We start from the raw sequence: 14,474 nt of genomic DNA on the forward strand, positions 1-14,474 counted from the left end.
AATCTCCACTTCCACTCATTTTCCTGCAAATAACCTCAGTTCATTCTTCTTTGTGGTTGAGTAAATGGTCCATAGTGTGTGCATTTGTGTGCGTGTGTGCATGTGTGTGTACATGCCATATTTTCTTTATTCATTTATCAGTTGTTGGCACCTTGGCTGACTCCATAGCTGGGCTGTTGTGAGTCTCAGGATTTACAGTAAATATGGGTGTGGGAATGCAGGTCCTCATGTTCATAGACTGCCAGAGGAAATATTGTAAAAATAGAGAACCAAAGCAATCTACAGATTCACTGTGATGCCCATATAAATCTCAGTGTCATTCTTTGCCTACCTGGAAGAGTCAGTCCTAAAATGAATATACAGATACAAAAGATCCTGAATACAAGAAGCTAACCTGAGCAAAAAGAGTGACACAGGAAGTATCACAATATCTGACTTCAATTATCCTACAAAGCCTCACTAACAGAAACAGCATGGTACCAACTCAAAAACAGACATTAAGGTCAATGAAACAGAAGAGCAGAACAGAAAACTCATGCTTACGGCCATCGGATCATTGACAAAGGTGCCAAAAACATACCCCAGAGAAGACATAGCCACTTCAACAAACGGCACAGGAAAACTGGTTACTTACATTCAGAAGACGAAAACTAGATACCCATAGCATACCCTGTACAAAAATCAATTCCAAATGCATCAAAGATCCCAAGCTAGTCCAATCTTTAAGACCAGAATCCACTACAGAAACATATAAGGGAAACTCTGGAAGGCATAGAGGTGGGGAATTGGTTTCTAAAAACATTCAAATGACCCAGAAAATATGGGGCAGTCAGACTGTGTGCAGGTGTAAACTGTGTTTACAGTGACCTGGAGGGTGGAGTGCTGAAAGAACAGTTCCTACTGGACCTTTGGCCCCTACCCCAGGAGGGCGGTGACACCCCAGAAGAAAATGAAACAATATTTATGGAGAACAGCTCCGGTTTGGCATGAATCTCTCTATGTTTTCCATTTTGTTAATGAAGGAACAGACACAGAGAGTTTGTGCAATTTCCCCAACTTCAGGCAGCCAGAGTTGGGTCCAGAATTGCTGTAAAAAAAAAATTACACTTAAAAAATTACAAATGGGCTGGGAAGGGAATTCACACATTTGAGAATGATAACATCAAAGAGACAGGCTCCGTGGAGAGGCCTGGGAAGACACCCAGCCGTTCCTCACCGGGTGACGCGTCAGGTCCGATTAACCGATGCCCTGGTGGGAAAGATTTACCTTGAGGACATTAATACGCTCTCAAGTCGCATCCTCATCACCACGACCCTGTGCTTCTCAGCTGTCCAGCTGCGGAGGTGTTCTGCATCCAGTAAACACTGGACTCGGGTGAGAAAGCTCACTGTGTTCTGTTTTTATTTTTCTCTTAGGTAATCGATCTTCGGAACAGATAAAGGATGTAGCAGTTGGGTTCAGTAATTATCCATCAGCAATCTTCATCAGGTTCAATAAATGTTTCTTTATCTAAACTACCATCCCGGACACACATTTGAAAATAATATTCTGTGTGTGTGTGTGTGTGTGTGTGTGTGTGTGTGCGTGCATGCATGCATGGGCACACTCGTGTGCCAGTACTGGGGCTTGAACTCAGGGGTTTACGATATCGGTTTCCAGCTTTTGGATGGTTTATTTGGAGATAACAAGCTCTCAAGTTTGTATGCCCAGCTAGCTTCAAGTTGTGCTCCTCAGATCTCAGCCTCTGAGTAGCTAGGATTATAGGCGTGAGCCACTATTGCCCAGCTTGAAAATAATACTCTTTATAATAATAAAAGTAACTCATATTTTCACCAAGATTTCAAAACATAAATAAACACATAAAGAAAAAAAACACCACAAAAGTTACCCGGACCCCTATTGACTTCGATTCTATCAGTACAGTGCTTTAGCAGGTATATGACTAGGTTTTACCTCTGTGTGTACGCATTCATAGGAAAGAGGGATTTTTTCCGCATGTACTATTATGTTTATTGAATATGTTTTATACCCTATGCACATATTTTAAACACACCTTTCTTTTAGGATTTTCAACATCATGGCCATCAAATATTCAGCTCACTCGGTGGCAGTCTGTCAGGAAAACACACAGCGTGTGTGGGAGTTGTACACAGAAGATAGCGATCGTTTTCACATCTGTAGCATCTGTAATGGATCTGTTCACTCCATAACACTGCAAATGTAACCTGACAGCAAATGCTGAAACTCAGTGAGATAGTCTCAAACATTGCTTCTTTCATCTGTAGGTGAAAATGTGTTTTCTAAATTCTGTGTTTACAAAATGGGAAACACACAAATAAAGAGGATGTCGGTTTCAATTCTTGGAGCCAAAGGGAGAAGACAGAGGATGGGCCGCGAGGATTCTCAGGGGCTGCCAGCGTGGTCGAGAGGACCATGTTCCTGAACATTGCGCACCCACTACCAACGGATGGCAGACCAAGATTCCAAAGACAGCGGGAAACACCAGAGAGAAGGGATTTGGTGACGAGGGTCGCGACTTCCACAGCACCAGTCCGGGTTATCTGTGACTTCAAATGCCACAAGGGCACTTGGAGACCAGTCCTCCTGGATGGAAGAAGCTGGACGAAGAGAACGTCAGGTTGATGTGCATAGAGGTTCAGCATCCCGTCCACGGCTGCACGTGGCTCCCAGATTTGGACCTGCACAGACCTCTCCTTCCGTGACTCAGGGGAGATCCCTCCACCGCACCTGCCCACGACATCCTGTCATCATTGTGAACTGTGGCAGCTGCACCTTGCATGTCATCTTTTCCTTATATCACTTCGAGTTCGGCTCTATTGCAGAGTTGGGGAAGAATTCTTGATTATAATAGTTCTGGAAATCAAAACTATGTGGTAAACGTAAACGAGTCCACTGTTGAGTCAAGGTGAACGGTGTAGCTCCTTTTCCCTTCTTTTGGATAGATTTTTCTCCTTATAAAAATGTACTGTAAGTCATATATACATGAAATATATTCTGTGTGCTGCCACATTAAGATTGCTTGGTGCATGCCAGTGCTTATTGCCGAGGAGTCTGTCTTCTGCTGACATAGAGGTAACGGAGGATGCCTTCAGAATCCATTTCCTCCTGTGTGTACTTACAGCTTTCCTCTCTTGCACTGACCCTGTGTCTATCCTTCTGTTTAAAATGAGGGAGGCCTGGAACTATGATTCTGATGGGAGACCCCATTCCTGAAACAGTAGTGCTCCTATATGTACCCAAGGTGTCTAAAAATGAAGTGCAGTTCTGGATAACAGTGCTCTTGCTCCGCCATATCTGTTTCTCTGTAAATTATCCCATCACTGTTGTGCTCTGTGTGTGTGTGTGTGTGTGTGTGTGTGTTGCCTGAGTTTTCTCCCCAAGACTCAAGGTTCATAGCTATGCTGACTTCCTGCGACAGAAGGTTTCAATTCCAGTTTGAAGTACTAGTCACGATACTTTGGACAAGGAACTCGGCATCTCCAGATGTCTTTATCTTCACTGGTAAAATGGAGAACAATCATCACAACAGACCTCAAGATGATGTGTATGAAATGCTCAGTACCCTACCTTCCTCATACAGCCCAGTCCTTAATAAACCTGTTTATGAGGGTGAGGCAAACTTGAAGGGGAAAGCCACCATAGGTGAAACAGGACATTTCCTAAGGCAACGGTTGCAGAAGTGGGTTAAGAACAGACATTCTCATTTCAATCATATACACGTATATATGTATATTATATCTGTATATGTATGTGTATATATGTGTGTATGTGTATATATATATGCTTTACTTTCTTTTGTGTGTGTATGTGTGTGTGTGTGTGGACTTGAACTCAGGGCTTGCACACTGTCCTGAGATGTTGTGTTCAAGGCTAGTGTTCTCCAACTTGAGCCATAGCTCCACTTCTGGTGTTTACTTTGCTGTGTTATTGAAGATAAGATGTTCAAGGACTTAAGATGTTCAAGGACTTCCTAACCTGGGCTGGCTTTGAACCACAATCCTCAGATCTCAGCTTCCTGAGGAGCTCGGATTGCGGGTGTGAACAACTGATTTCCAGCTCATGCTTTACTTGGTTAACTAAACACCCGAGGACAGGCAACTTACAAGAGTCGGTAGGGATGCAATGCACCTATGATTGTAGGGCTCACCGACAGCTACAAATCCTGGTATAGACGCGTGCGTGTTAACACACGTGAGCTCACGCAGGCCTGTATCCACATCCTGAGTCTGGCTTTTCTCAAAGGAAAGCTTAGACTCTGCGAGTGTCTTCCTTCAGTTGTGACTGTCAAGAGTTGAACTTGAATTCAAACTGCTTCCTTTTGTCTACACATTCACAGCGAGCACCTGCAGGGCGCCTGGAGGTGGGAACGTGGGAAGTCCTTCGCGGAGGGCAAGAACACGCGCATCGTTGGCACTTAGGAATTCTTAATAGGGGTCAGCTCATCGTCTTGTTTGCATCATAGCTCTTCATTGCTCTATGACTGTCTGCAGTGTGTGTGTGTGTGTGTGTGTGTGTGTGTGTGTGACTCCAACTGGGACACGAATGCGTGCAACGCAGGGTGTGAGCACCGGGGAAGTCACGGTCCCCAGTGCGAACGTTCCTGAGGCTTCCGCGTTGCGTGTTGGTGGGGAGCAATCCCGGGGCCCCTGTGTGTTGGTGGGGAGCAGTGGGAGGGGGCCCTGCGTGTTGGTGGGGAGCCGTCAGGGGACCCCTGCGTGCTGGTGGGGAGCAATCCCGGGGCCCCTGCGTGCTGGTGGGGAGCAATCCCGGGGCCCCTGCGTGTTGGTGGGGAGCAGTGGGGGGGCCCTGCGTGTTCGTGGAGAGCCGTCCGGGGGGGCCCTGCGTGCTGGTGGGGAGCCGCCCCGGGGCCCCTGCGTGCTGGTGGGGAGCCGCCCCGGGGCCCCCTCCGTGTTGGGGGGAGCCGTCCCGGGGGGACCCTGCGTGCTGGTGGGGAGCCGCCCCGGGGCCCCTGCGTGCTGGTGGGGAGCCTCCCCGGGCCCCCTGCGTGCTGGTGGGGAGCCGCCCCGGGCCCCCTGCGTGCTGGTGGGGAGCCGCCCCGGGCCCCCTGCGTGCTGGTGGGGAGCCGCCCCGGGCCCCCTGCGTGCTGGTGGGGAGCCGCCCCGGGGGCCCCTGCGTGCTGGTGGGGAGCCGCCCCGGGCCCCCTGCGTGCTGGTGGGGAGCCGCCCCGGGGGGCCCCTGCGTGCTGGTGGGGAGCCGCCCCGGGCCCCCTGCGTGTTGGGGGGGAGCCGCCCCGGGGCCCCTGCGTGTTGGGGGGAGCCGCCCCGGGGGGGGGCCCTGCGTGCTGGTGGGGAGCCGCCCCGGGCCCCCTGCGTGCTGGTGGGGAGCCGCCCCGGGCCCCCTGCGTGTTGGGAGGGAGCCGCCCCGGGCCCCCTGCGTGTTGGTGGGGAGCCGCCCCGGGCCCCCTGCGTGCTGGTGGGGAGCCGCCCCGGGGGGCCCTGCGTGCTGGTGGGGAGCCGCCCCGGGCCCCCTGCGTGCTGGTGGGGAGCCGCCCCGGGCCCCCTGCGTGCTGGTGGGGAGCCGCCCCGGGGGGCCCTGCGTGCTGGTGGGGAGCGGCGGGCGGCGTCCCCGGGGCGCGCGCTCCCCCCGGCGGGTGGGCTGGAGGCGCGGCGGGGCCGGCGGGGCGCGGGCGGGGCGCGGGCGGGGCGGGGACGGAGCCGCGCGGCCGCCCCCGGCGCCGCGGCCCAGGCGCCTCCCCCCTGGCCGCAGTCACTGGGGCCCGGCGGGCGCCCGGGGTCGGCGGCGTCGGGCGGCGGCGGGCGGCGTCGGGCGGCGGCGGGCCGGGCGGCGGGGCGCGCGGGCCATGGCGTCGGGGCGGCGGGGCTGGGACCGCTCCCACGAGGACGACCTGCCGGTGTACCTGGCGCGGCCGGGCAGCGCGGCGCAGGTCCCGCGGCAGAAGTCGGGCGGCATGTTCTGCAGCGTGGAGGGCGCCTTCGAGAGCAAGACGCTGGACCTGCGCGCGCTGAGCGTGGGCCAGCGGGGCGCGCGGGGCGCGGGGGGCGCGGGGGGCCGCGGCCCGGCGGCGGCGGCGGCGGAGGGGGAGGCCGGGGACCCCGCGCCCCCCGCGCCGCCCGCGCCGCCCGCCCGCGTGGAGATCCGCGCCGCCTCCGGCAAGGAAGCCCTGCAGAACCTGGGCGCCCAGGGCCAGGTAAGGCGCCCGGCACCGCGCCCCGCGCGCGCACTTTGCAAAGTGCGGGGGGGGGGGGGGGAGGAGGAGGGAGGGGGGAGGGGGAGGGGGAGGGGGCGACGCCTCCCGCGGACCCCGGACCCGGGACCTCCCCTCCGGCCTCTCCCGCTCTCCGGGGGACCCCCCGGGCCATGCTGGGGAAGTGGGGGTCCCCTCCCCGGGCCCCGGGCCCCGGTGCCCCAGGCCTCCCCCCCCCCCCCCGCACCGTCCCGCGGATCCGGATCCACACCCGCGCCCGTGCGTGTGTGTGTGCGTGTGTGTGCGTGTGTGTGCGTGTGCATGTGTGTGGAGCGGGCGCACCGCTTGGCACCGGGCCGGGCATCCCCGGGGCCCCCGCCGGCCCCCGCCGAGGACAGGGAGGGAGGGCCCCGCGCGCGGGGATCGGGGATGAGCGGGCTGGGGGCGCACGGGCCAAAGCCGGGGTGTTCCCCACCCCGCAGCCCGCACCCCGCGCGCGTGTGTGTGTGTGTGCGTGTGTGTGCGTGTGTGTGCGTGTGTGTGTGTGTGCGTGCGTGTGCGCAACTCGGGCCTCACCGAAATCCAGCTCACTCCACGCGCCCCGTGCCACTTTCCTAGGAAACAGAACAGAGAGAGCAAAGCAAAGGGGAGGCCGAGCTGGGCAGGCCAGGCGGGGCGGGGTGGGGTGGGGGGAGTCGGGGTGCGGCCCCCCCCCCCCCCCCCCGGCTCTGACCGGGGCCCCTCCGTCTGCCTGGTCTGGGTCACGGGCTGCGGAATCCACCGGCATGCATTGTTCCACACCTGCCCCAGCCGGAATCACACCCTGGGATGGGGGGATGGGGAGCCCCCCCCCCCATGATCACACCCCAGGCTCATCCTGACCCCCCCCCCCCCGCAATGATCACACCCCAGGCTCATCCCGATCTCGGTTGGGTTTTGTTTTTTCTCTTTCTTTTTCCCCCTGGAAATGCAGCCAGCCAAGAGAAGCACAGGCCTCCCTCTCGCCTCCGTTTAATTTTCAAAAAAAGTTTGACGGGACCAACTCGGAACTGCTGATTCCACCAGGGCGCACGATTGCGCCCTGGCGGGAGGGTTGTGGGGAGGTACCGTGCATGGCCCGGGGTAGAGTGTTCTTTGGAATCGGTCATCTGAGGGGTTTGCACATCTTGTTGAAGATGGGGGTTCTTGAAGCACTTACTCATATGCCCTTTTGGGGGGGGGGGGGAAGCAAAAAACCCAACCTCATGGTTTGGGAAGGCTTTGGCTGGTGAGGAGAGGTAATTGCCTCTCCTCAAGCCGGACTTGATCAGCACTGAGAGGCTCGCTTCCTGGCTCAGAGGAGTGGCAGGAGCCACGGAAAAAGGTCAGAAACAATTGCCATGAGTCAGGCTATTCCCAGCCCCGATGCAAGCCAGATACCATGCCTGGTTTGCAAGAGAAAAGAACGGAAGAACGGGGGAAATGTTCTTCCATTTCAACCGAGCAATTCTCCTTTTCCCCTCCCTCCCCTTGCGAGCCCTATACTTTGGGCTCCTAATTGAAAAATAATAATTCGACCTAAGCCCCTGCGGGATTTCCAGTGCTCTGTGATGATTTGTAAGTTCAGGCTTGTGGCGGGCTTCATCTAGGCCGTGTCATTATCTCCAGTTAGGCTGGAAAACACAGACGTTATCTGGCTCTGCACTTGGTTATCATTTCCTTGCACACAGGGACCGTGTGCTTGGGTTTATCTTTGTGCCTAGAATGCTTGGCACCCGGGGGGATTCTCAGTCAATGTGGAGTAAATGGACAGAGCAAATCAGGTGCCAGTACCCGACTTGAAAAGATGGGAGGAAAGCGAACGACCGGTGTCTCACACTTGCAGTCCTAGCTACTCGGATGGCTGAGATCTGAGGATCCTGGATCGAAGCCAGCTCCCGTCGCAAAGTCCGTGAGACACCTGTCTTCCATGAGCCGCCCCAAAGCCAGAAGTGGCGCTGTGGCTTGAGTGGTAGACCACTAGCCTTGAGTGAAATAGCTCGGGGACGGAACCCAGGCCCTGAGTTCAAGCCCCAGGACTGGTACAAAAAAGAAAAAGATGGGGGGAGCTAACTTACCACGATCCTACTGTAAGGGTAGACATAATTAACAGATAGCTCTAATATCCTGCCCGGAGCTAGAAATGGATTACTGGGGGGAAACCTGGCCTAGTCCTTACTGCCTGTATGACTTAAGTGTGCAACTTAGACTTCTTAGGCCTCAGTTTCCCCATCTGCATACTAAGGATAGCTGCGACTACTTTGTACATAGGTATTCAATACGTACTAATGGTTACTATTACTCTATAATTTTACTGTTCTGTACATGTTTGAATTCTAAGCATCTCTTGGTTATTCCTAGCTTCCTCTTTTCTCTCTCTCTTGTAAGCATTTCACTATTCCTAGTTCTTTTCCAAGTTATGTTTTGTCAGTATTCTTCTGAAAACAGTACCGAGAACTGAATGTGACACTCCAGATGGATTATGGCCATCACAAAGTACTTTAAGCTCCTTAATTTTCTGGATTTAGCACAACATATGCTTGCACAGTACCAGATTATACCTAATAAATAAGTAGGTGGGTCTTACTACTGTCTCCATGGTGATCTCCCCGCATTCAAGCTAGGATAGACCCTTCTGTGCTGATTTCGTCAGTTAGGACGAGATCAAAACCTAGGAAAACTGAATTGTGGGATTTAACTTTTGTTCCACCTGGATTTGTCGCTGCCCTAGCTCATCATTCTTGTCTCTCATAATTCTTTTGAGCCTTTATTTGATGACGCGACATCGGCCTCCTATCCTCAGATATTACGCCACTGAGCATCAGTCTCCTTATCTGCAGAATGAAGTTAACTATGCCTGCTCTGGTACTCGGGGTCACTCTGAGCCCTTTCGAGGTGCCAGTCACAGACATACACATCTACATGGTATGTTTATGACACATGTGGACATGTGTGTATTTTCTCCAAAGATGATTATACAGAAGAGAAAACGGAAGCTCCGGGATGAAATATTTGTCCCCAAATTTCATAGATAATGAGGGGAGCTGGAGTGGAAACTCTTGGCATTTTTTTTTCTAATTGCAGAGCCCCTCTTTGCAAGCAGGGAGACAGCGTGGTTGGTTTAGGTCAGCGAGCCTAATCAGCGTGGCTGCTCCTGAATGATGACGTCATGAAGAACAAGGCCAGGAGTTAGTTAGTTGTTGCTGGAAAAAAGAACAAACCATTTTCTTCCCAGTTAGTCAGAAGCTATCAAGAGTTTCTTTTAATGTCTTCACGAAATGAAAATATCCTTTGTTTCTGGCATGCCTAATTATAACTCATACTGTAAGGCAATGAGTACAGTTAATAAATTATGGAGATACAGTAAACAAAAAAAGTGAGTGGCAGGAGGCATGGCTCAAGGGGTAGAGTGCCAGCCATGGATGGAAAAGCTGAAAGACCCTGAAATCAAGCTTCAGTACCAGACACACACATACACTCACACACATGTGCACAAACACATGCGTGCGCACACACACACAAATGTCAGTTATACTCTGAGAACCCGTTTCCAAGTGTGAGACGTTCATCATCGTAGGTATTCATTTTGCCAGCCTGTCCCACCATCGGCCCCCACACATTTTGCTTGCAATCTTGGAGACGAAGGGTAAAGAAAGCAATGCTAAGTAAAAAGTATTGGCATCCATTTCTCAAGATGCTTTGCATGTATCTCAAGCCTTTGCATCGTTTTCCTAACGGCAGAGATTTACTAAGAAGAGGAGAACGAGGACATATCATCTGCCAGAAGTCAATGCCACTGCAAACCATTTGTCATCCAGCGAAAATGAAGTACTAACGTTAGGTTAGGATGATCACCGGTACTTACTGATTGCCCTGTCCGGATGTCTGGGCCTCTAGTCCCTCCTCCCTTGTGTATTACTTCTCTGCAGGCTGTGTCTGTGAAGCCAGCCTGGGCTCTGGGAACAGCGGGGGAGGATCTGAAACCAGTAAGAGGTGTGCCCAGTCCCTCGTGGTCGTTTGTTGTCTCTTACATCTTGGGTTAAACCTTCTCAAAATAACCTGAGCAGTGTCCTCTTCCTGCTCCACGTGGAATTGCAGATTGTCGAGGCCTCCCTCTTCCTTTCCACATCCTTCCAGACCCTGTGACTTCATCACGGCTGCCCTGACAAAGGAGTCTCTGTGTGTTGGCGAGTGGCAAAGGGTCCTGTTTATCTGGTTCATAGGCTAACCTTGAGCCCAAGAGTATGTTCCTATACCGTGCGGGAGTGTTGGAAACCTTTTACACTTTGATGTCGTTGACGGTTGGCTTTTGAGGAACGTGAAAAATGGAGCTTTTAAGTAGTGTTGTGATGGGCAGAGTTCCCTTGGCATCACGGTCGCTGGAGACTGCGTTCTGCTGATGCCTCCTCTTGCGGTGGTTAAGGCAGCCGAGTGCTGTCAGGGATCGTTTCTGTCAGAGATTTACGTCGTGATTCTCTCCCTGATCCATTTCCACCGGGCATTATCCATCCCCAGAGCAGTGTTCTGCGGAGGCCGAGGATAAAGTGTTTGTGTTCTCCATTTTCTAGAGGGTCGAGGGTCTATTTAGGGATGGAAATGTATAGTTGAAGCTTACAGGGAAATGTCATGTTAAGATCTATCGTTTACTCTTGACACTTCAAAATCAATTTAACTTCCTGAAGGAGCAATGAGAATAGGCAGAAAAGAAAATATCGGATACCATGCGTGTGCGCTGTGTGAGCTTGCACGCTAAACCTTCACGCTGCAGTACAGCCTGGGAATCGCATTCCCTTCTCTCCAACCTGTGCGTTCTCCTCTTCTCCTCCTTTTCCTCCTCCTACTCTCACTCATTATGCTCTCTTCGTATGCCTATGTGTACGTACACGTGCACGTATATGTACATTTTATGCGAAACGCTGTATCCGTACCCAATACGTATTATAAACTTAGAGCAGAGTGCGGTGGTGCCTCCTCTCGCTCAGGAAGCTGAGGCCGGAGGAGATCAGCTTTGCTAGGCAGCGGTAAGGCGTTGGGAGTGAGCAGAGTGTGTGACCGTGCTCAGATCTGGGCTCGCCCCGGAGCGGAATCCCCAGGCCTTTCTTTCCCTTTCCTTAGTTACAGGAAGGGGATAGACACCACCGGACAGCTGGAGGGCACGGGGCTTGTGCAACTGCCCTTCCCCCGCCGTGAGGCCCAGCCCTCCCCACTGAGTATTCCCCAGTTGAGAATGGCTAAGCTCCCCGCTCCCCTAAACCTTTAGCAGGTTAGGCTCTGGCAAAGGAGTTTCTCTGCAGGGCTGGCCCGGTAGGTGCAGGTTTAAATGGCTTCTTTCCCCTCTCCCTGTCAGAGGCAGGAAGGAGTTGTCTCCAGGATTCGCTGGGTGGAGTTCCTGCAGGGAAAACTCCAAAGGCCTTGCGGGAGCCGTGACCCCAGGACCGGAGGCCGCTAGGGTTCTGTCTCTTGGAATTGCGCGCACTCAGCCCTCCGTTTCTTTTCCTAGTGTAAGTTTCTCCTTACACGTTTGTGTTTGGGGATTTGCGACTGTCTCTATGTGTCCCTAGTTGCGGGGGGGGGGGGGGGGGCGTTTGACATAGAATGCCATGTTTTTGCCAGCTCGACGAGGAATTATGGACTTTTTAGTAACCTCAGCTTTCTTCTTGGGGTTAAATGGAAAGATGACTTCTAGCTCCCATTCCTAGACCAGAAACCCTAAACTAGATTCTTCCACTTCAGTGATGACCCCATCCCAAACCGTCGAAGGTTTTCTAAAGCACCACTTAACATGCCGATAAGACACTTCGTTATGTGTCACCTATTTCATGAATAATTCCTTTTAATTGGATATTTATGTTTTCGTGTTTAGTTTGGATTTTATACCTACTTTCTTTCCTTTTGCTATTATAACAATTGCCAAACTTCATTCTAGAATAATCTTGGTACACACTCATTTAATCGTTTGTCAATGTAAAATTTCTACAAATGTCTACATATGGTAATTTTCTTTGTTCTCCCTCCCTCTCTCCCTCCCTCCCTCCTTCCCTCTCTCCCTCTCTTCTTTCCTTCCCTCCCTCCCTTTCTTCCTTCCCTCCCCTTATCCCTCTTCCTCTCTACTGTAGATTGAACCTAGGGCCTCATGCATACTCTACTTCTGAGCTGTATTTCCAGCTCTGCTTGTTTTGGTACTGCGGAAATATCGAGCGTTGGATGGATGCTTCTTGCCTGTAACTTCAGATCTCAAGAGTGTGTGTGTGTGTGTTGGGGGGATTGTGTTTAAACTTCCGTTAGAAAGAACAGGGAAGCAGAATTTGGTCCTGAGGGCCAGAAGTGTGGCTCGCAGATAGAGCAAGGAGAGAGGTAAAAGCAGAGAGAGACACGGTTGCTATCATGTGCCCAGATGCGGAATGTTCCGTTGTTTTTATCTATTAGCATCCATTAGTAGTGTAAGACGGGGACCTCACGGTGCCGTTTTCCACACGTGTATATAATGTATCTCGGTCAGCCTCCCTCCTTCCATCCTTCTCCACCGTGCCACTCCCTCCTCTTAAAATAATTTCAACAGATTTCGTTGTTTTATTTTCATCCATGCAAATAACTACTTCAATCCTATTCCTACTGGTGATCTCTATTAGCCACCGTCGCTTGCTGGAGAGTCGGCCTGATTGGAAGGAACCCGCGATGGTTGGCTAGGATTCCAAGGGTGGTGCGGGAGATGGGGCCCAAGTAGGTCCCCGTTACCCCGAATCCCATGCATCTCCCTTCCAGATGATGCGCACCAAAGCAGGAGTCACTTGGTTTATTTCCAAGAAGCTAAATTCGACCTCAAGAGACTAGAGGCAGCGCTTCCATTGGTTTGGAAGTGGACTAGGGAGAGGTGCTTTTCCTCTGGGTAGCAATCCTGTATCCTGCCTCTGAAGCAACAGCACATACAGCTAAGGAAATGGAAAGTTGTGTGCTACATGTATATTGTGCAAGAAGGAAAACAATATAACCGTGGAATGGTGATCCCTTATGACTACGTTATGAGGGAAGAATTGACTGCGGTGGAGTTTTTTCTTTCCACCCAATGCAGGGAGCATCGTGAAGCCAGGCACCGGTGGGCGTAGGGAATGTATGAGTGCGGTTACGGGAAGAGACTAGAAAGTTTTAAATGGGTGTGTGGGGTTGGAAATGAAAGCAGTTTGTCTGGCTCTGCCCTCTGTCACCAGAGGGTTTGCAGGGGGGGGAGAAGTCTCTCATTTATCTGGAATAAAAGTCTGCAAACATTGTTTAGAAAGAGCATAATAGTAAATGTTTAAGATGTCGCAGGCTATAACATAGTTCTTACAACAGCTCAACTGTGGGTGGAAAAATAGGCAGAGACAGAAAGTAAGTGTGGGCTGGGTGTCAATAAGACGTTATTTACAAAAATGAATTGGGTGCTAGAAGTGTCCCCTAAATAGTTTGCCACCCTATTATACTTTCCTTGACTATAAGAAAAGAAGTTAAAGATGTGTGTGTGTGTGTGTGTGTGTGCGTGCACATGCATGTGAGAGACAGAGTAATCCATAGCTAATTTTCAATGGAAAGCTTCAGAAATTTGAAGTAAACTTGGTAACTGAGCATGATAATCTGAAGGCTTAGGAACACTTATTCTGCATTTTCTTGATCCGTTTATCCACTGAGGGACATCTGGGCTGATTCCATAACTTGGGTTATGATAAATCATGCTATAATGATCATGGCTGGGATGTAGTATGTGTACATATATAGACATATATATTTATTACATATATATATAGGTATACACACAATTCACTTCTGTTCATACATCAGAAAGAATGATATTGTGCCATTTGCAAGGAAATGGAAAGACTTGGAAAAAATTATATGAAATGAAGGAAGCCAGACCCAGAGAACTACAGGTTGCCTGGTTTCTGTCATTTGTGGTAGCTAGAGTGTGGCATAAATCTGTAAGTAAACACAGTCAGTGGTATGCAGGTGGTTACAAATGAATTAAGGAAGGTATAATGCCCTCTGTGCAGAGTTCAAATAGACTCATTCTTCAGAAGTTCTAAGTCAAAGCTCAATAAAATAAGTACCTGGAAATGGGCGCCAGGGGGGTTGGGGACCCAGAGGAGAAGGATAGACAAATGAAGGGAGGAAGGAGGAAGAATGCAGTCAAAAACGCATCGTATGTGCCACAAGATGAAGGAAATAAGCGAATAGATGGGTCAGGGGAGGTGGAAATGTTGAAGGCCTGGCACGGTGAAGATGCACCGTATACAGAAC

General features: G+C 51.6%; 1 protein-coding gene across 1 annotated transcript in view; it reads left to right on the plus strand.

The window, feature by feature from the left end:
* Positions 1-5,843: 5,843 nt before the first annotated feature.
* Positions 5,844-14,474, plus strand: part of Dpysl3 (dihydropyrimidinase like 3) — a 63,147-nt gene continuing 54,516 nt past the window's right edge. The window contains exon 1 of the mRNA XM_048331125.1: positions 5,844-6,191. Coding sequence (XP_048187082.1) covers positions 5,844-6,191 — 348 coding nt within the window. The remainder of the gene's footprint in view (positions 6,192-14,474) is intronic.

Source organism: Perognathus longimembris, chromosome 22 (genome assembly GCF_023159225.1).
Source record: "Perognathus longimembris pacificus isolate PPM17 chromosome 22, ASM2315922v1, whole genome shotgun sequence".
NCBI classification, from domain to species: domain Eukaryota; kingdom Metazoa; phylum Chordata; class Mammalia; order Rodentia; family Heteromyidae; genus Perognathus; species Perognathus longimembris.